The 20,954-nt window shown below is 36.2% G+C and overlaps 1 protein-coding gene across 1 annotated transcript in view; it reads right to left on the bottom strand.

Moving 5' to 3' along the window:
• The window catches only part of LOC145673196 (uncharacterized), a 401,214-nt gene that overhangs the window by 113,805 nt on the left and 266,455 nt on the right, over positions 1-20,954 (bottom strand). Inside the window, exon 9 of the mRNA XM_081742667.1 lies at positions 9,220-9,355. Within this exon, the coding sequence (XP_081598793.1) occupies positions 9,220-9,355 (136 nt within the window). The remainder of the gene's footprint in view (positions 1-9,219; positions 9,356-20,954) is intronic.

Raw genomic sequence — 20,954 nt, 5'->3', positions numbered from 1 at the left:
ATTAATTTGTTTTTGAAAAGATAAATACAAATTAGAATTTCTCCGATTTTGTCATGTAGGCCTATGCAGGCACGTAGCCAGGATTTCGTTAAGGGGGGGTCCGTGACATGAAATACTGTGGTCATCACACCAGGGGCTCGATCATTCTAAACTATTTTACTGGAACATAAATTGGTTCCTTTAACCAGGATTTCGTAATGGGAGAGGGGGAAGTGACATGAAATTCTGAAGGCCCAGGAGCTCGATCAATCTGAACTATTTGGTTTGTTAGGACAATAAAATGAGGATATGTTGGCAAGTATTTTAATAGCAAACTATAAAGGAATCTCGAGTAAAATAATAAAAAAGCGTATTGAAAAAGATTTTACAATATTTACGTCCTTCCTCTATTTATTCAAATATAACAATTTTCCTTTCATTATGAAATCAACTATTATAAAAAGTACATATTCACTATTATAAAAAGTACATACTCAATAATGTCTTGTAAAATATTCTGCAGTATCTGCGTTCCTTTTTCTATTGAATCAAATGTTAATAGAACTTTCTTTCCACATAAATTTTTGTTTTTATTATTCCGTCAACTACTGTCTGTTCCAAATGACAGATTAAAGGAACAATAGCAAATTGTTTTTGAAATAACATGTTTGATACTGCAAGGATGCGATGACGAAAAATTAGAATAAAATGTCCACGCTGTTGCACAACGGCACTATGCTTTCGGAAGCTTGAAATCTCCCTGACTAGTAGCAGAAATTCTGATAATTCCGTAACTTTTCTAGAAATTTCAAATCCCCTGACTCTTCCAGGATATCTCGCTCACCTCGTCACCATGTATTGCAAGTAATACAAATCTCCACATAAGAAAGAGTAACCAAAAGTTTCCTGTAGTTTTTTTTTTTAATTTTTAACTTTATCCTTTTTCTCATTTCATTTTGTTTCATCCTTCCTTATTTTTTTCATTTCTGGGGGGTTTCGAAGGGGGGATCCGGACCCCACTCCCCTTGGCTACGTACCTGTGCCTATGAATATACTCCGTTACCTGCGAATCTTTAAAGAAAAGCTTCTTCGTACACAATATATTTTCATTAGTTTCAAATGCAGCCAACATAGAAAACAAATCATTTTTGAACCTTAAAATGATTGTCGAAAGAAGCAGATCTATAAGCACAATTTACTTTTTAATTTTATGAACTCTCAAAAACTATAGCTATATTATAAAAAATATTCAATGGTGTTTCGAAATTAGCTCCGCAAAATGCAAGAAAATAAACAAGGCATTAACATAAAAGGTTACAAATTTCTATTGGACTTGTTTCACGTTGTCTTACATGATTGAACTATTTTAAGTGTAGGGCCTACATTATCTAGTAAATTTTAAGACTGATTTTGAACAAAAAAATATATTAGTAGAAACATGAACAGTCAGCAACAATCCTCGATTTTGAGTGGATAGTTTTGACTCAAGTATTTAAGGAATACTTCACAATTGTATTCTTGAAGGAAGTTATATTAAATAAGTGATGAACAATAAAACTGTCACCAAGATTGATTGCCAATATCAGTGATCCTGGTTTCTTTAAGAAGATTGTAATTTGGTATTAAACTTAGTCCTTGGTTACGATCCAATCAAAAAACTGTTAACTACCGGTATTCAATATCTGTCAAAGATTTTTTTTTAAAGAAAATATTAGTGGTGACATGGATAGTCAGAACAATCCTCGATTTTGAATGCGTAGTTTTGCTTTGTAACTAGTTGAGCAATATTTGAGATTTATGTCCTTGAACAAAGCTGTATTACGAACGAGTAGCATAATTTGACAAAACTTGATCGCCAAAATCAGTGATTCTGGTTTCTAGAAGTAGATTCTAACTTGTGATTAATCTAGTTCTTGTCTACGATCCGATGAAAAGGCGAAAATTTCATGCACTATTAAAAAATCTAGTAAACAATGAAGAAAAACTTTGGACATCGAAATTATTGTGCGAGGATTATGTCGTGATAATCTTCAATGGGAGAACATAATCCACAAATAATTAAATCTGATGATCTTGTGGCGTGGGAGACCCGGGTTCGATTCCCGGTGGGAGCTCATGTGGTTCGGATTCCACGTTAATCAGTAAGTCCACGTCTCATATAGCCTCGCTGCTGAAAGGGACGCTAAACTAAAATCAACTCAACTTTTCCTTAGTGCGCTTATTTTACTTGTGATCAATAACTCTGTATAGAATAACTTGAACACTAAACGTTCTTCATCTGTAGATTACAGTTTCTCTTTTAGAATCCCCATCTTCTCTTCAGGATTATCATAATTTGTCAGTTACTATTGATTACTAGGAGGATACATGTTTAAATATATTCTTTTGTCCAGCGTTCTCACGCCAATTTTTGATGTTTTAAGTGTGAAGTCGTACGTTATTTGTACTTTTTCGTAAGAACGTTGTAGTAATATATAAGTATGTATTGTACGATCATATATATATATATATATATATATATATATATATATATATATATATATATATATATATATATATATATATATATATAGAGAGAGAGAGAGAGAGAGAGAGAGAGAGAGAGAGAGAGAGAGAGAGAAGGTGGGAAATTTATCTGGAACATCCGTGATAACAGAGAAACTAGAGGAGAGAGAAAAGCGAAACTTTGCAAGAAGCAACTATAAGGAGGGGTAATCGTTTTACGTATTAAACAAGACTACTCAGTGAACAGTGTTGCCATCCCAGTATAAAGTTATATTTTTCAAATGACACTACGTCAGATTATTACATATTTCAAATCAACATGTTAAACGAAAACTTCAAATACCACATTTATTATTCAATGTTGCAAAGTAAGAATGTAATGATATCACAAATATCCAAAGTTTGGAAGCCTCTATCAGGTATACAGCACAACGGAGATAGACAAGACAATGCGCATCAGAAGTACCTTGGCGTTGGATACTATTGTCATAGTATGACTTGTTTTGAATGAATAGCAACGAAGTTACAAGAGCTTGCAAATTTGATTTTTTTTTCTTCGAAAGGTTTTATTGCGAAAAAAGCTTAGATAAGTATCATATCTAGTTACTTTTGTGATTTGGAATGGATGGGTTAAATTATTTTGCTGTTTACAGCACTTCGATATCTCAAACCGTTCCGGAGACAATGAGAAGCATTGCTGACTTTTGCAGCACTGCTTAAACCATGTAATTGTGAGGACTTGTTGTAATTATACCTACTAAAAGTTATTCCTGCAATGCTATAAAAGAGAAGGAAAACAACAATCAGTAAATATTGTCCAGAAATATGCCATTTTCAGCGGTGTTGCGAACTTTATCAATGTTTATCATATCTCCGGAAGGGTTTAAAATATCGTAGTGCTGTAAACGGCAAAATGATTTGTTTGCCAATTGAAAACAACACAAGTAATTGCATATAATACTTACCTAAGCATGTTTTCGAAATAAAGCCTTTCGAAAAAAAATCAAATTTTCAAGCCCTCGTAACTTCGTTGTTATTTATTCAAAACAAGTCATACCATGGCCATTAGTATCCACCGCTATGGTACTAGCGATGTGCATTATCTTATCCATCTCCGTTGTGCTGTATATATGATAGAGGCTTCCGAACTTTGGATGTTTGTGATAATATAACACCGTTAGTTTGCAACACTGGATAATAAATATGGTATTTCAAGTTTTCGTTTAACATGGTAATTTGAAATATGTAATAACTTGGCGTACTGCCATTACAAAAAAAAATATAACTTTAAAGTGAGATGACAACACTGTTCACTGGGTGATGTTGTTTAGTACGTAAAACGATGTCCCTCTACTTATAGTTGCTTCATGCCAAGTTTCGCTTTTCTTCCTCTTCTGGTTTCTCTGTTATCACGGATGCTCCAAATAAATTGTCCTCCATCCTATAGTGGGTTTTCTAATTACCAATATTCTCAGTCCGTGTGCAATTTGATGATTAAGTATTGTGAGTGATCTCATTTTTTCCTTATGCTTTGTAGAATATGAAAAGCGATGGTGGACATCTGGGACCCGCGACAGGCAAATATGGCGGCCATACCAAGATGGCAGATGAATGACATTTTTATTTGTCTCCATCTAGGTTATTTTTCATTCGATTTCGATCATCCTTTTTTTTAAAAAACGAAAAGTCTTTAGTAGCTCTATACTTTCATTTATTACGAAATTTTTGCTATCTACTTAGTTTTTACCCAAAATTCAAATTTCATGTTTTTGGTTTGTTTTTTTTTTTTTTTTTTTTTGGTACTTTTTTCAATATTGTTGCAAGAGAAGTTTGAGATGAGATTAAACTAACTGCGAATATGGAGAAATCAGTTTTATTGGATACTTAAGATGTACGAGATGTGATGGTGAAGGTCTTGGACTCTCCACTGGCAAACATGGTGGCCACTTCAAGATGGCGGACGGACGAAATTTAAACCCATCTCTGTCTCGTTTATTTTTCATCCGTTGAGAAAAGGGTTGAAGTTTTACTGTGAATGCATTCTCTTTTTGGATGTGACACTACTGGTTACTTCAGTTATAAATAATAAAAAAGAAAACACTTTTTGGAAGAGCTTCAAACATTTTAGTGACAAAATTCTCAAAGCTCTTGCCTCATTAAATCAAACAGATATTATCGAGGATGAAACATACACTGCACTTGAGAAATACATATGTTCAGTGTACATGCCAAAACTAAATATTAAAACCTTGAGTGAGCTAAGGTGGTGGTTGTTTACCAAAAAGCAAGTTCAGGGATCAAACATGCTTCCGACTCAAGTTGCCCTTCACCCGGCTATAAGAAGAGCTCATTATCAACCGATGATATGGAGAGGAGTTCACATTCCACAACCTAATATTTCACCCCCCAACTTCTGACTTTGGCTGCATGGTAAAGGAAAATGAATACCTACCTGTCATGTGTAACATGCCTTGTGCTTCTCAAGGACTACTTTCATCAGTACACTGTTCCTATGTCAAGCTCCCTGTGGTATCCTGCAAGTGTGTGCAAAAGGATGTACTATGTACTGAAATGTGCTCATGCTCGGCTGAGAATGTTGCAAACTTTGATGAAGTGGATTATGATGACAGTGACATCGAAGACTCTATGCTATTATGAAGTTGAATTTTTCACTCAGTTTCAAGTTTGACAATTTTTAACATCTAAGTACATAATATATAGTAACTATATAATAATGATAATTTTGCACTAACATATGCATCATTTAGTAATAAGTTTCCCTTGCCCTGTCTTAAGTATATAAAGCTTATATTTTCTATTCCTGTACTACTAGTTTTTCAAAATGTTAACTGCAGACCGTAGTTTTATATAGTTCTATACTCGTTTTATTTTATTTTGGATACAATTAAAGCAGATAGTAGAAAAATTGTAGCAAACAAAAGAGTAGAACTGCTAAAACTTTCGTTTAAAAAAAGATAATCGAAAACGGATAAAAAAAATAAACGAGACAGAGTTGGGTTTAAATTTCGTCCGTCCGCCATCTTGAAATGGCCACCATGTTTGCCAGTGGAGAGTCCAAGACCTTCACCATCACATCTCGTACATCTTAAGTATCCAATAAAACTGATTTCTCCATATTCGCAGTTAGTTTAATATCATCTCAAACTTCTTTTGCAACAATATTGAAAAAAGTACAAGAAATGACCAAAAACATGAAATTTGCATTTTGGGTGAAAACTAAAGTAGATAGCCGAAATTTCGTAATAAATGAAAGTACAGCTGCTAAAGACTTTTCGTTTAAAATAAGGATGATCGAAATCGAATGAAAAATAACCGAGATAGAGACAAATAAAAATGTCATTCGTCTGCCATCTTGGAATGGCCGCCATATTTGCCTGTCGCGGGTCCCAGATGTCCACCATCGCTTTACTTATTCTACAAAGCATAAGGAAAAAATAAGATGACTCACAATACTTAATCATTAAATTGCACACGGGATGTAGTTACGAAAAGCACTATATATATATAACATTATTTTATTGATCGTATTATATATATATATATATATATATATATATATATATATATATATATATATATATATATATATATACGATCAATAAAATAATAAATTGATTTTTTTGCAAAAAACGATAAAAAATAATTACTGACCTGCAGTTGGCAGGGAGAAAAATACAGGGTTTTCATAAAGTATGGACGGATTTAATTCGCTTATAATTTACATAAAAATGCTCATATTGAAATCAAATAAAGTGCAAACGGTAGCGGAAGGATTAAACGTTTACCTGTAATCTGCACCAGCTCAGTTCATTCACCGCCACACCTCCAACTGGGCGCCATTTACGTCCACACAATCGCGTAGGCGGCGCTGTAATCCACTCACAGTGTTCCGCCGTGTTTGATCCGAAATGCCAGCCACAGACGCCCCGATTTTGTCTTTTAAGTTCTCCAAACCACTTGGCTTCTTTGCATAAACTTCCGTTTTCACATGACCCCAAAGCCAGAAGTCGCAGGGGGTAAGGTCGGCTGATCTTGGCGGCCAAGCGGTCGGGCCACCGCGGCCAATCCATCGGTTACGGAATTTCTCGTCAAGGAACTGTTGCAGGCGATGTTGGCGGCCTCCCACTTCGAGGACGGTCCAGGACGCTTCCTGTCTCCAAGAACTTAGCATGCCACTTTCGGATTACACTCTCAGTCGGTGCCGGCTTTTTGAACTCTTTGGTGAACTTTCGACACACCAGAATTGGTGATTTTAGCTCTGCGTACCACAGAACACATTGCGCTTTCTCTTTCACCGACGCCATCTTTGATACGGTAAAAAAAAATAGTCTTCTCAGAGGAGTTTTTCATTTATTTATTTCTTTAAAAGACACACACACCAATACAGCTTACAACTTACTTTTAACAGTCAACATTGAAACAACAATGAAAAGAACAATGGATAGAATTAGGTAAGAAACTGACCCTTGCCCTCCCTCTCCCTCTCTCAACGTGTTCAGAGTTGCCGCTTATCTAACAGTGTTGCCAACTAAAAATTAATCCTTCCGCTACCGTTTGCGCTTTATTTGATTTCATTATGAGCATTTTTATGAAAATTATAAGCAAATTAAATCCGTCCAGACTTGATGAAAACCCTGTACGTAAATCTTTGTTCGCGGCGGGATTTTGCTTCGAGTCAGATGCTTATCGAATTTGCTGTGTTATGTTATGTTGCGTTGATTTTTTTATTATTGGCATTATTTTCTTACATGGGGTATTAGCAACACCCCACGTATTAGTAATGTAATAATTCAAAATTAATAATTGTGATATAATTCTTTCCAGATTAAGTGTTTAGATAAGGGATAAATATAAAGATACTAAATATACCGTGCTTAATTGAACTTACTCAGTTTATAGAGTTATGTTTCACAACGTGGTATGTTCATAACATCAACACCAGTAATAAGAGATTCAGAAAACCATAATTCTGTATTTGAGATATTAACAGATAACTGTCTCATTCCAAGCACCATTTCTAGCAAGATACGTTAATTGTACCTTAAAGCATTTGAATACATTAAAGAAGAATATAATTTGATTATGCAGCCAGTTATACATGACTTCTTTACGGTTATTGACTGTGAGAGCTCTGTAAGAAAATATTTTCTTTTGTCGGACATTCAGAAAACTATACTTACAACAATATTTGCTTTGTAAGAAAATATTACTATATAACTCATATAATTTAGTACATGCTGTGGATCCACTATGCATGGTAACATGAAAAACAGATTTATGCTTGATCTACACAACTATAGAATAAATGTTCACTTATGCACACCAATCCAAGCTCTACTTTTACTTAGGATTAGGTTTAGGAAGTAATTTCCGGGCTTTTGGCATCTATGACCATGTTAGCCTGTCTCGTATGAGGAATGAGGTCCCTCGGCGATCACACTGGCCGGAGAAGTGGAGAGGAAAGAAAGCTGGCTGGTAGCATTATATTAGGAACCATCACAACATTATTTGCCTGATATGAGTGAGAGAAACCTCACTAAAGATGACTAGCGTGAAAAAGCTTTTGCTCTTTTCCGACCGAATGACGTAGCCGAAACTTGAAACTTGGAACTGCTCGCACCAAAAACGAGAACGTCAGCAACTACGCTAGGTAGGCCACTCTTTTACTTACTTACTGATATTATCACAACTAGACTATAAACGACTTTGAACAACGTGTATTACTATTGGTTGAATTGAATTGAAACGAAATCGTTCAGTTTAATGCCCTACGATTATGCTAAGGGAGACGGATGATTAAGGTAAGTAAATGATGATGACGTAATAATTGGTGGAATGAGAATGTGGGAACAAATAGGTACCTCGAGGGACCCACGGACACGATTTTGTTCACCACAAACATACCTGGCTGGGAATCGAGCCAGGAACCCCTTGCACCAGAGTTAAGTATTCTACCACTGAGCCACCGTGCCCCCTATCACCATTAATTGAATGTGACACTTATCATTAATTCATTTACACCTATCATTTCAGCAATTATTACGACGAAGTAATGCGTTTAACATAATGCTTAGTGACGGTGATATATTCACTGAAAATTATTTCTCGTTCCCATTTATCCAATTTCTCATAACTACATTTAATTTGATACCTATGGGAATGACTTAGTTCTTTACGGTGCTAAGTTCAAGGATATTATAAATAGAGGATCTGCCCATATGTATCTTCATCCTATTAAATCGGTGAAGCCAAAAAGCAACCGAGCATCGGCACGTCTGATTGGCTACTCTCGTTTCTACCATCGCCTGATTGGCTACTTTCGTTTCCGCCATGATTGTTGCCTCAAAACATTGCTATCCTGTTGGGCTGAGTGGGCAGAGTAGGCGAAACTGTGACGTATGGCTTCAAGATTTTGTTGTAAGGGCAGATCCTCTATTTTATAAGATCCTTGGCTAAGTTTCTGAAATTTGAGAAGAAATTTCAAATATGTTAAGCTAAGAAAAACATGTTGTAAATTAGTAAGATGAGATATCCCCTTGCATTACAAGATTTATGAAGGAAAACAAAACTATCCAAACTTTGTGCACTCCATTAGATTTCAAATAATCCTGAATAGTATATGAAAGCAAATGCTTTAAATGTGATATAAGATAATGTTCTAATACCAGACATATTTATGAACAAGTTCGTAACTAAATGATTCTAACTACTTACTTTCACCATTGCAGACTTGAACGCCTTTCAATAAAACTATTCCAGATTGTTTAGTCCCTTTGATCAAGATTTGGAATTTATCATTTTTTCCCAAAGGTATATCAGCCACTAGCCTCTTATAGGTCCAACGTGATACCTTGTAAAATGATAATAACATAAATTCGTTTGCAATACAAAAGATTATCATACTCTATTTTATATTCTAATGATCATTCTTATAAACATAACTTTCTAATTTGGAATATATAGGTATTGATAAATAAACCGGCACTCTGTATAGGCTATAGAATAATATTGGAACTTCAAAAGCAAATTAGTTAATATGTAATTATATCAATCTTTAAGAAGCATCTGATTACTTACATGAACATTGTAGGCAAATAATGTTTTGTTTTAGACAAAAAAGCAGTGGCGGCTCTATAATGAAATCACAAAATTACATGCCTTTAAAATTAATACGAAGAAAACAGTTTTAAAAGGCAATAATTATCGGCGATCAGACATAAATTTTAATTATTTTAATATGGAGTCTGCAATCTCGATTCAGGTCTATGGAAGGTTTTAGCTACAAAGCGTAGTCACGAAGCTTGATATTATTCTCTGTTTACCGGTTCTGACTTATCTCTTCCTAGCGCCCACCTGCTGCCAGAATTCAGATCTTTAAACTTCATAATTACACTCTTATCGTAACTAAAAAAATCTTACATTTTCTAACTTCTTGCGGAGGGGTATAGATAAGGAAATAGGGTGGAGCCCTCAAGCTCTCTGATAACGCACTGCAACGAGGATTTCTTCTGAATCTCTAGAAAAAAAGACTCAATCATATTGTGTCATAGATGAGATAAATCTACAGTATATTTTCAAAGTATTGCTTTACGATAAGTACAGTGCGTACAGGGTGGTCCAAAATTGTGTGAACACCGCAATAAGAGGTAAATGCTGCAAAATATAACGAAAGTCGCAATGTAGTGGGGAATAGGAATGAGGAAATCTTTGGAAACATATCACAATGACGTCCGGCAACTTCAATTTTAGGAAATCGTCTTAAATGGAAACCATAGCATGTAATGTCAATTTATATAATAGCAAACTTTTATAGAAGTTGAATGCGTTAATCATTACGATGTTATGGCTATTTCTTTGTTTGAATCGTTGTAGGTGACTTAGTAGTAGAAGATGGCCTTGAATCATGCAGAGTGCATTGAAATGGTGCTATCTCTGAAGAACAAATCACCAAGATGATTGCATTCGATATTAACTGGCATCATGATGAAAGGACTCACATTACCAGTACTGTGTTCAGTAATGTGTTCAAAGAAGCTCCAAGAAATCGGATATGTGGTAGCTCGACCTAAGATTGGTAGACCAAGCACGGTAACAGCTGATGCAATGATGGCATTATTCAGCAAAAGTCTCAAGAGAAATACGTTGAGTGTAGCCCGTCAAAGTGGTATTGATCAGATATCAATAATGCGCATTATGTTAGTAAATAGATGACATCTTTATAAGTTGAACTTCACTAAGACCTTAAAGAAGGTAATCCAGATCGTCGTCTGCTATTTGCTCAATAGACCACAGAGTACTGCGTTGAAACCCCACATTCGCCTCTAACGTATTGTTTACTGATGAGGCACTTTTACGTGTAAGACAACGTTAACAAAAAGAGCGTGTGGTATTGGTCGGATAGTAATCCGCATTGGTTTTACATCCTCAGGTGTTCCTGGGAAGGTGATAGTGTAGTATGACGTGTAGGGACTCGTGCAGATGGAACCCTAACGGCGATGGGTTATCGGCGCATGTTAGAGGACAGTTTGCCATCAACGCTGTAGAAAGATGCACCCTTCCCTACGTTTTTCCAGCATGCTGCTGTTCTGACCCCATTACGATACCTATGTCCATGAGTACCTCGATCAGCAATTCTACAATGCGTGACTTGGTCAGGGATATACTGTCTCGTTCCCCTGACCTTATCCCACTGGATAACTACCTGTAGGTTCATGTGACGTCTATTGTGTATGCAGTGAAAATTAGAAATGTTCATCATCTCAAGGAAAGAATTATGGACACAAGTTCCAACATTACAGCCGACACTTTACGCAAGATTTTGCGTGATTGAGAACTCAAAATCCATCTGACACTAGACCGGAATGGAGAACACATTGAATTCGTCCTATGACAGTGAATGTTCCTTGCCGTATGACTCTTTTGTTAGGGTCAAAACAAAGAAATAGTCGTAACTTAGAAATGGTGGGTGCTAGATCAGAAATGAAAGTACCATCCTATTTCTATCAAAATTTGCTATTAAAATGATATATCACATGTTATGGTTTCTGTTTAAGGCAGTTGCGTAAAATTCAATATGGCAGATGTCATTGTGATATGTCCTAAACATTTTCCTTCACCCCTATTCCTCATCTTCATTGTTACTTTGGCTATAATTTGCTCGTTTATTAGAACACTTCCACACTTTTTGACTACCCTATAGAAATTATTATACACACAATGTGCTTTGCAAATTCGGAATTAAATAACGCATGTTGAATTATACACAGCTTCAATAATAAGATTTGGGGGAAAAATGAATATTCTTGAGTAACATTTTAAATCGTTTTATCTCTGAACTGTTTAATGTGAAAGCAAGCATCTGTGGTCAATATGTTAGTATTATACTTGTAATATAAATAAACAATTACAAAATACTACTTAGTAAAGGATAGTAAAATGTCGAAAATAATACTTCAAGTTATACAAAAACTATATAAACATGAATTTCTACTGTTTTTACTTGCCTAGAGAAAAGAATTTAAATGGGCTTGAGCTAATTTTCAAGTCGTGTATGACGTGTTTAACATCGAAAACACTACCTCTGTTTTCGTCTGTTTAACGTAGCAGAAATTACACAGAGTTTAAGCTATGGCATATTTAACATGGCAAGGAGTACCACATAGAACTCGTTCTCTTTAACAACTCTTTACGGCCCATATTTAACCTCTATTGAATATAACAGAAATGACAAAAGAAAGGCTATGACTAGGAGAAAAAGGGTAGTAAAAGGGACTAAGCATATTTTTCACCACTCTTTCGTAAAAGAGTACGAGCATACACAAAGAAGGCTATGACTAGCAGAAATTCGACCAGGTGTGGTAAAATGAGTACCCCGTAGAACTCATTCTCTTTTGCGAATCCTTTTTTCAACCACTATTTAACATAGCAAAAAAGGCTATGACGGGTATGAGACTTCGCTCTTTTTACAACCCCTATTATACAGAGGGCTTGCATGAAACATGGTATATGAAAGTTTTTTGAAATGCTTAAACATGAATATCATTTTAGTTTTTACGCCCTCTTATAAAACTTTTAACCGACTTGCATGCAACTTGGTAAATAGGGATTTTTGAACACGCTGATCATGTTTTAACTACGTCTTATAGTTTATGTGGGATACACTCTTTTATTAAAAAATACCCGTTTTCTATAAAACAGTATATAGGGGTTTCTGAACATGCCAATCACTAGTATCATATTTGTTTCTTAATTAGGTCTTATAGTTTATGTGGGATACGCCATTTTATAGAAATTTAACCGATTTGATAAATACTCGGTATATAGGTTTTTGAACATGCTGATCACTAATATCATATTTGTTTTTACCCAGACCTTATAGTTTATGAGGGATACACCCTTACATAAAATTTTAACCAATTTACATGAAACTCGGCATAAAGGGATTTTCGAATATAGCAGCTCATTTTTATCACAGCAGAAATTACACAAGAAAGACTATTACCTTCCTAACGAGCCCTAAGTAACATAGCAAAAATTGCTTTCTCGACCCAATTTAACATAGCAGAGATTATAAGCCATTATAAAAGACCATGACCTTTTTTTAACCCCCTACAAAATATATTCTATAGAGCCTCTTTTAACACGATTTATACAGGTCAGAAATCAAAGATCGTAAACGGTACGTCGAGGTCAAAGGTAAAATATTTAGCCATGGTTAACATGGATTTATATGTAGATATCTAGAATTGAAGACTCGCTGTAGAAAGCATGTAAGTGCCACCTTGAAATTGTTTCATTTATTTTATTTTTTAAAATACGTTTATGCCTTAGTTAGATTTTCATACTTCGTTGTATGTTAGGTTGTAGTTCTAAGCGATAGTATTTTCTATTTTGTGACGCTTGGGCACAATTTGTTATCTTCTGTCTCTACTGTTAGAGTAATTATTGTTTTTGGCATTTACGTTCTTTTGTACAGCGAGTCTTGAACTACTAAGACTTAGAATTAGATGTAGATATCTACTTCTAAAGAAAGAGTAGATATCTAGAATTATTAGTCGTTATTTAAGAACGAGAACAGCAAGAAGAGCTAAAGGATTGGCTTTCTAATTTTTGGAGAGGACTCAATATTGAGTCTTAATATTTTATGTTTGCTTTTACTGTTAGAGAGATTAAGCCTTTTATATATGTAGGTGCAATTGTAGCTAAGAAAAAACACCCCAAAAATAAGCTTATTTGTTACCTAAAAGGACGTTATAAGAGTATGTTTTTAAAGTTATATCCGATATGAATTACCTAAAAAAAGAATGATTTTGTTTTTCTCAATGCATAATGAGCTTAGAATTGTTTATTTGCCAAACTATATTAGTTTTGTTACTTTGGTAGCAAATAGTATGTTATTTTAATGGTTATTCTTTTACATGTGTCACTAGTGTACGTGTAGTCGATAACGTTTTTAAGAATAAGGAATAGTTTAATTGGAACCAATACACTTTCAACGAGATCGATACTCTATTAATGGGAAAAATACAAATTTATTTTAAACTGAGATACAGTCGAAAATTAGAGAATTTGCAGGAAGGACAAGAATTCCAATTATTAGCATATAGAGATACAACTCGGTACGTGCTAAAGTTTGCAGGTATTTCCGAATTGTATGTTTAGATTTGTTGCTAGAACACAAGTTAAAAAACAAAGAACTAGAGTTAAATATTAAGTCTAAGATAAAGCTTGGTCCTCTTAATACTGCACCAAATAAGCACAACGAAAGGGTGGTATTACTATTCTTTAATATTGTTTTTATCTCTTTATTTAGTTAGAAAGTCTCTTTTATGGTTCATTCTTTACCATAATGGATTAATCTGTATGTATTATAAAATTAATTATTTAGGCTATACTTATCTAAAGCAGGGTATTATGTTGTAATTCCTTTCTTTTGTTTCATGCGTCTTTTATATATTCCCAAGCTAATAGTGTGTTGTACTGTAAGGGATTAAATATTTATTATTTTTATCTGTTTATTTTTTATATAGGTATATCTGTATAGTATAAATACCGTGGAAATTGGTAGCCTGGAAATTACTTTCTTACCTATTTGAAAACAGAATTTTAATATGTTGTACCGTTTACGAGTTATATACAGTTAAATATTTTACCTTTGACCTGAAGGACACAACTTTTGTGGTATGTAGTAGTCAATGTCCCATTATTAGATGTGAAAACAGAATTTTAGTATGTTATACCGTTTAGAAGTTGAACACGGTTAAATATTTGAACTTTGATCTTGAGGTCACCAGATGTGCCCTTAATTTCTCCGTGTAAGGGGGTTGGAATGTGGTCATAGTCTTTTATTAGGTTGCGGTATAATTTCTGCTATATTAAAGTAGGGGTTTAAAAAATAGTCATAGCCTCTCTTGAGTAAGCTACATTCATTTCTGCTATGCGAAAAATCGGTGACTTCGAGGCCACAACTATTGTAGTATATAGTAGTCGATATTCCATTGTTAAATGTGAAAACAGAATTTTAATATGTAATTCCCTCTGGGTACTCCCTATGTTGTACTGTTTACGAGTTATATACTATTAAATATTTGGCCCTTGACTTCAAGGTATTATTTAATCCCCATATCTCAATATGTTTCACCGTTTCATAGCCTTTAAACCATCTCTGCTTTCCTGCACTGGTCCTTACTATGTTAAACAGGGGTTGACAAATGTGCTTGTACTCTAGACTAGCTTTCTGTTTGTAAATACGGGGTTGAGAGGTTCCTATGTAATTTGTGCTAGTGATAGTCTTTCGTGTGTATCTTACATAAGAGTGGAAAATATGCTCGTACTCTTTCACAAACGTGATGAAATTCTCTGTAATTTCTGCAAATCATACCCTTTCTTGTGTAAGACCTACTATGTAATCTCTTATATATTCAATAGGAATTGAAAAAACGAGTTCAACAGGGTACTTGTGGCACCGCATATCGTTCGTAGACTCCTTGTTATGTTAAATAGGGGTTGCGAAATTCTGCCTTTTATACGACTATTTAACATGTCATGTTAAATAGTCGACTGTGATAAAGGGTTGGAATATCTGGTACTAGTCTGCTTCTATGCCGTAGCCTAGACTCTGAGTAATTTCTAGAGTTAAATGTGGCCGTAGCCTTTTATGTAAGCTGTGTGTAATCTCTGCTATGTTAAATAGGGGTTGCGTCGAAGGGGTTAAAAGTAGTCGTAGCCTTTCTTATGTAAGCTCTGCTATGTTCCGTTAGGGGTTGGAAAAAGGGATCGTAAAAGAGAACAAAAGTTACTATATCTGGTTACAAAAAATCACTAAATCTGGTTCCTAAAATATACCAAGATGACCCCATTCTACTCACCAATTATGCTTTTTAAGCTAAAAGAGACTGACTAATTGAAGTGTATGATTGTAAAATTAAATTTTCCCCTCTTCCAGTGGGAATCCAACCCAGGGCCAGGGGGGCACTTAAGGTATACATTAGTACGAAGCATGCGCGCATCCAGAAAGTTTTGTTGGAATGGGTCCAAGCTTTCGGGGGATGGCTCAAACACTGCAAGCCACTATGTCTCTATAGTGTTGAAGGAGTATTATTCTACACCCGAAAAGACGGTAAGTAACTGTAAAATACTTCTAACTATATTTCCAGAAGAAAATGATAGAACTAGATTGCTTTTATACGAGAAAGAGTAGAGATGATGTGTAAGAAAAACCTTTCATGCAACATCAACCATTTTCCTAACAAACAAGTATAATACTGAGAAATTGTACAGATGTATGTTGAGCTAGAAAGTTTTGGGGGAGTCGTGATCCGACGGACCCCCTCTGGGTGCTCCAGTGGTGCGTAATACAGCATCACATAGTACGAATATAATACTCTAAAAGTAAAAGGAAAAATAATATAGAATGTGTACGAACATTCTTAATAGTCTAACAAGACCTGTAGAAAACAGCAAACAAATGTTGCTTTTCAAGAATGGTATACTGTTTTTCCGCATGTAGTTTTTGTATGCCTTGTAGAGATAGTGGTCACAAAATGGACGATTAAACCAAAAAGACAACGCTCAACATCGACAAGTGAGCCGTTTTAATGGCTTCACAGCTTCTATGTTGATGTTTAAGATTTGATTTGATTTGATTTTGAGTTTAACGTTCCTTTCAGCAGCGAGGCTATGAGACGGGATCTACTGATTAACTTGGAATCCGAACCACATAAGCTCCTTTCGGTAATCGAACCCGGGACTTCCACGCCAAAGGCGCGCAAGTTAACAGCTTTTTTAAAAGATCAACCGTTTATACTTCAGTTTGCTAAGCACTCGAGTTGCCTTGTATACAAGATTTCTGTAACCTTTACTAAATTCGACAGGGACACAAACAGGCTTTCCCACCGAGAATCGAACCCGGGATTCTGTATACCAAAGGCGGACTCGCTAGCCACTAGACCAGTGTAGAAGGCAACTTACCCACGGAGAAGATGAGTGTCCGCTTGAGGACAAAAGTCACAAATGTCGGAGCAGCTCCGAACTATGTGGGAAAGCCTGATCCTTGTGAGAGTTAAATTGTTAATTAAATTAAACAATACAGTGCTTCTGCCGTATGGACTGTAAGATTCATGAACGTGGCATCAAATTGTATATCATTGATCAGATGATGAACGTTGATAAGATAAAGGTAATATATGTTACAAGTATTGTTGCAGTAAGGCTTTAAAGAGTGATTTAGGTTTCAAGTGTAGAAGAATTGTCACTTGGCAAAATCAACCACGCCAGTATATCCTGTAAAAACTAGAGTGGACAACACGAGATACAAAAGCAAACGTGTTCTGGATTATTGCCTGGCCAAATACTATGTACTATAAGAAACCACTGGGTCATAAGAGAGCCAACATCAATATCTTTCTTATATTGGTGAGCTTTTATCATATAAACAGCGCAACATTTGACACATCATTGATAAGATTGGCGACCCCATGTACTCGCAGTAGATATGACATTATGTTGCACGCGAAACATGTAAGGTTGCAAAATGAACCAACCATATAATGAATCAATTTGGCGCGCATATGTGGCAGGCAGGAGGGTTTTAAAAGCCCGTTTGGATCTGACAAATATTCAAATATTGAGTGCGTTGAAATAATGTAAAAGTGTGTAAACGGCTCTGGTTAAACTTATGCACTAGATCTGCAGTAACGACTGCGAAATATGACCCTAGAAGGTAGTTGGCGAAGTTGAAAGGGGACACATAAGATGAATGTTACACATCCTTGGGAAGGTAAGTATGAAAATTATTGACTAGAAGAAGGGTGTTACTTTTACAGGTTAAGTCGAAGTTCGCTTACATGAGAAAATAGTTATACGTATTATAAGGCCTGAACAGGTTTTGTGACAGTGAAACAGAGAATGAAGAGATAATGCATGTAGGTAATAGCGTTTACGTGACGGAGAGTATGAAGATGAACATCGTTGGTAAGGTAAAGACTCTATAGTAAAGCTTCTAGTACCGGACAAAATAAAATTCCAGGTAGGGCAGAACCCCACCTTTCAGCGCAACGGATGTAAAATGGTCGTTAAGTTTCAGTCCAGACGGGGAGCCGTGGTACAGGTAACGCAAAACGGATATCAGTAAAGTAAGAACATACTTTAGAAAGTCGCACATTACAAGTTCCATGGAAAGAGATTAAAACTACGCGTAGATGATCGTATAACGAATCTTTCCGAGTGCTGAATGTATATTGCGATTGGGTTAGAGTGCACTTTGAGCAAGGTTGATATGAGGTAAAAAATCACTTTCTTAATACGAAATGTCAAGAGTTTCGTGAAGAGTTTATAGTCGATGTCTATGCTTATAATCAGTCGATAGTCTGCCATGCTACAAGGTTTATTACCTTTGGCAGTAAGATAATTAATGCATGTTTGTATGAAGAGTCACTTTGCAGTAGAAAATCAGTAAGTACATGTAGATGTGGTTCTATTAGAGTAAATATATGTGCGTAGAATCGATAGGTGAGACCATTTTCTCCCGAAGTTGTACCCTTATTTACAATGGAAAGAGTTCCTGGAGTTTAGGAAGAATGATAGGTAAGAAAAGAGGGTCGCAGAAGTGTGCAGTCAAAACTGCGAAAATATTGTAAAAGAAAGTAGTAGGACTCGGGGCCCGCGGTAGTATGTAAACATTAAAAATTGAGTGTCCTGTATTCGCTTCAGGTTGTGTTTCGCTGGCATAATCTCGATCATATTGGAAACACTACTAGGTTGGTTCCACAACTCACAAAGCACAGCATAAATAAACTCATGCAAGTCCGGATAATTTTGGCGACGAATTTGGAAAACACACGAATTTGCTGTTTAATATGTTGACCACATATTAATGTTGGAACAGATCGCATAGACATCTCCAGTGAACTATAAATAAACACTGGATCTGGCAATCATGTAAAAGTTGGTTATTTAATTTCCAATAGATTCGACCGTACAGCTTGAGTAGTAAAGTTGGAAATCGCAATATCATCTTTACTCCAGAAGTATCTGGAAGATAAAAAATCCCTATCAGCATCGACGACCTTATGCCAACGTTCTGGAAGGCTATGGATTCCATTGCAGTAAATTTGCTGGGCCCTCAAGCGAAGAAGGTATCAAGTGGATTTTGAACCTCTACTAAGAACTTGAATTAGCGTCCTCGAAGGTGATTGTCCTACTAATGGAACATGTGATAATGGGACGGTGCAATGTCCGGAGAGCATGGCGGATGCAATAGTTTCCTATCCAAGACGTAGAATGGTGTTCCGAGTCATCCTAGTCACGTGGGTTTTAGCGTTGTTCTGTAGTAGAAGGATCCCTTTGTGATTCAGAAATGCTTACTCCAGAATTTCGAGTTTTTCTTGAGCAGGGCTAAACCGCTGACAGTACACAGCTTCGGTCATGTTCTAACCAGCTGGTAGCAGTTCACGATGCACGATGCCTCGAGCAGTCCACCAAACAACACAGGAGGACCTTCTGCTAGTGCAGTGCTGGTGTCGGCTGTTTTGGAACCGGTTCATGGGATGTTAATCAATGATGACGGCGCCGTGGAGCTTTGTACAAGACTTACTTCTCATCACATGTCAACACTCTGTCCAGAAATAGCTCCTTCCTTAGACGAGACAGCAAAGAAAGACAAGTGACTGCTGGCGTTACCTTTTGGTCCGAAGTCAAATCATGTGGGACTCATCGACAAAACTTGTGGTGCTTCCCAAGTTAATGGAGTTGCTGTCGAATGGTTTCTTCACTCACACTGAATTGTAGTCTCAGTTCCTTACACGTCTGACCACTGTTAGCCTCAATTGCTGCCTGAAGATCTTCATTTTGTACATATATTCGTCTTCCGGCCCGTGGTGCGTCTTCGAGTGTTTCGTCACCGTCCTTAAACTTGTTAAACCACCGCTGCAGTGTCCGCGTAGTCACAACACCATCACCAAAGGCCTGGCATATCTCCCGCACCGCTGCAGCGGCGTTTAATCCCAGTTTGAACTTGTACAACATACACGCCCTTATGATATTCTGTGGAGGTCCCATGCTCACTCTATACTTATGAATGTTCACGGTGTAAATGAACCGCCACAACCAGGTAGTAGATTGGATATACCGACATCAACAACTGACCTTCACCTTATCTCCATTCACATTCAACTGACGGTTATGAGGGCTAATTGAACACAGAGCTCCACGAAAAGCGACATAACTTTTTTAGTGACCCTTATATCTCGCTAAGATGTGTGTTAAAAGTATGCTACAAATATAATTTCTTCAAGCGACTTCGGGAATCACTATCTTGTACGTGACATTCAATATTAATACACCTTATATATATATATATATATATATATATATATATATTCATCCTCACGGCATTGTCAAGGCTCTATATTTGTATTTTACATTTATTATTGCAACCGGGTGTTTCTGACTTCCGAATACGGTAGCCCGATCATCACCCTTGTTCTTCGCGCGCACAGTCATTCGAAGAACTGAAAACGTACTCTGTACACAAACAGTTTATGGTTGTGAACTCGGAAAGCCTGGTACTTCTGCTTGTCAAGGTCAAAAAGTGGGAGAAAAAAGGATGTGTAGAATGTAAAGAGGGTGCAACAGTGACTGATGCTTGTAAGGGAACATATTCATTTGTAGTTCGTGCACATTCCGCCTGTAGCGCTACTGTGGCACAACGTATATTGTAACTGTATAACTCTTGTACACCGCTAGTAGGTCTATTCGCGTTAGTGACGACCGAAACTATGTTGTCAGCTCTGACTGCGATAAGGCACTGCCGTGCTGCTTTTCCTTCTCTTTTTTTCCCCCTTTTCCATTTGTGAGACGCCAAACATGTTGTTTTTGCTTGTTGCATGCGCTGAACGTGTTTCGGCGAGCGAAGTATTTAAGAAGTTGACTACATATTCTTGTTTGCGATA

The sequence above is a fragment of the Thermobia domestica genome, chromosome 16 (genome assembly GCF_964235325.1).
Source record: "Thermobia domestica chromosome 16, izTheDome1.hap1.1, whole genome shotgun sequence".
Taxonomy (NCBI): Eukaryota; Metazoa; Arthropoda; class Insecta; order Zygentoma; family Lepismatidae; genus Thermobia; species Thermobia domestica.
This window is presented reverse-complemented; position numbering and strand designations above follow the sequence as displayed.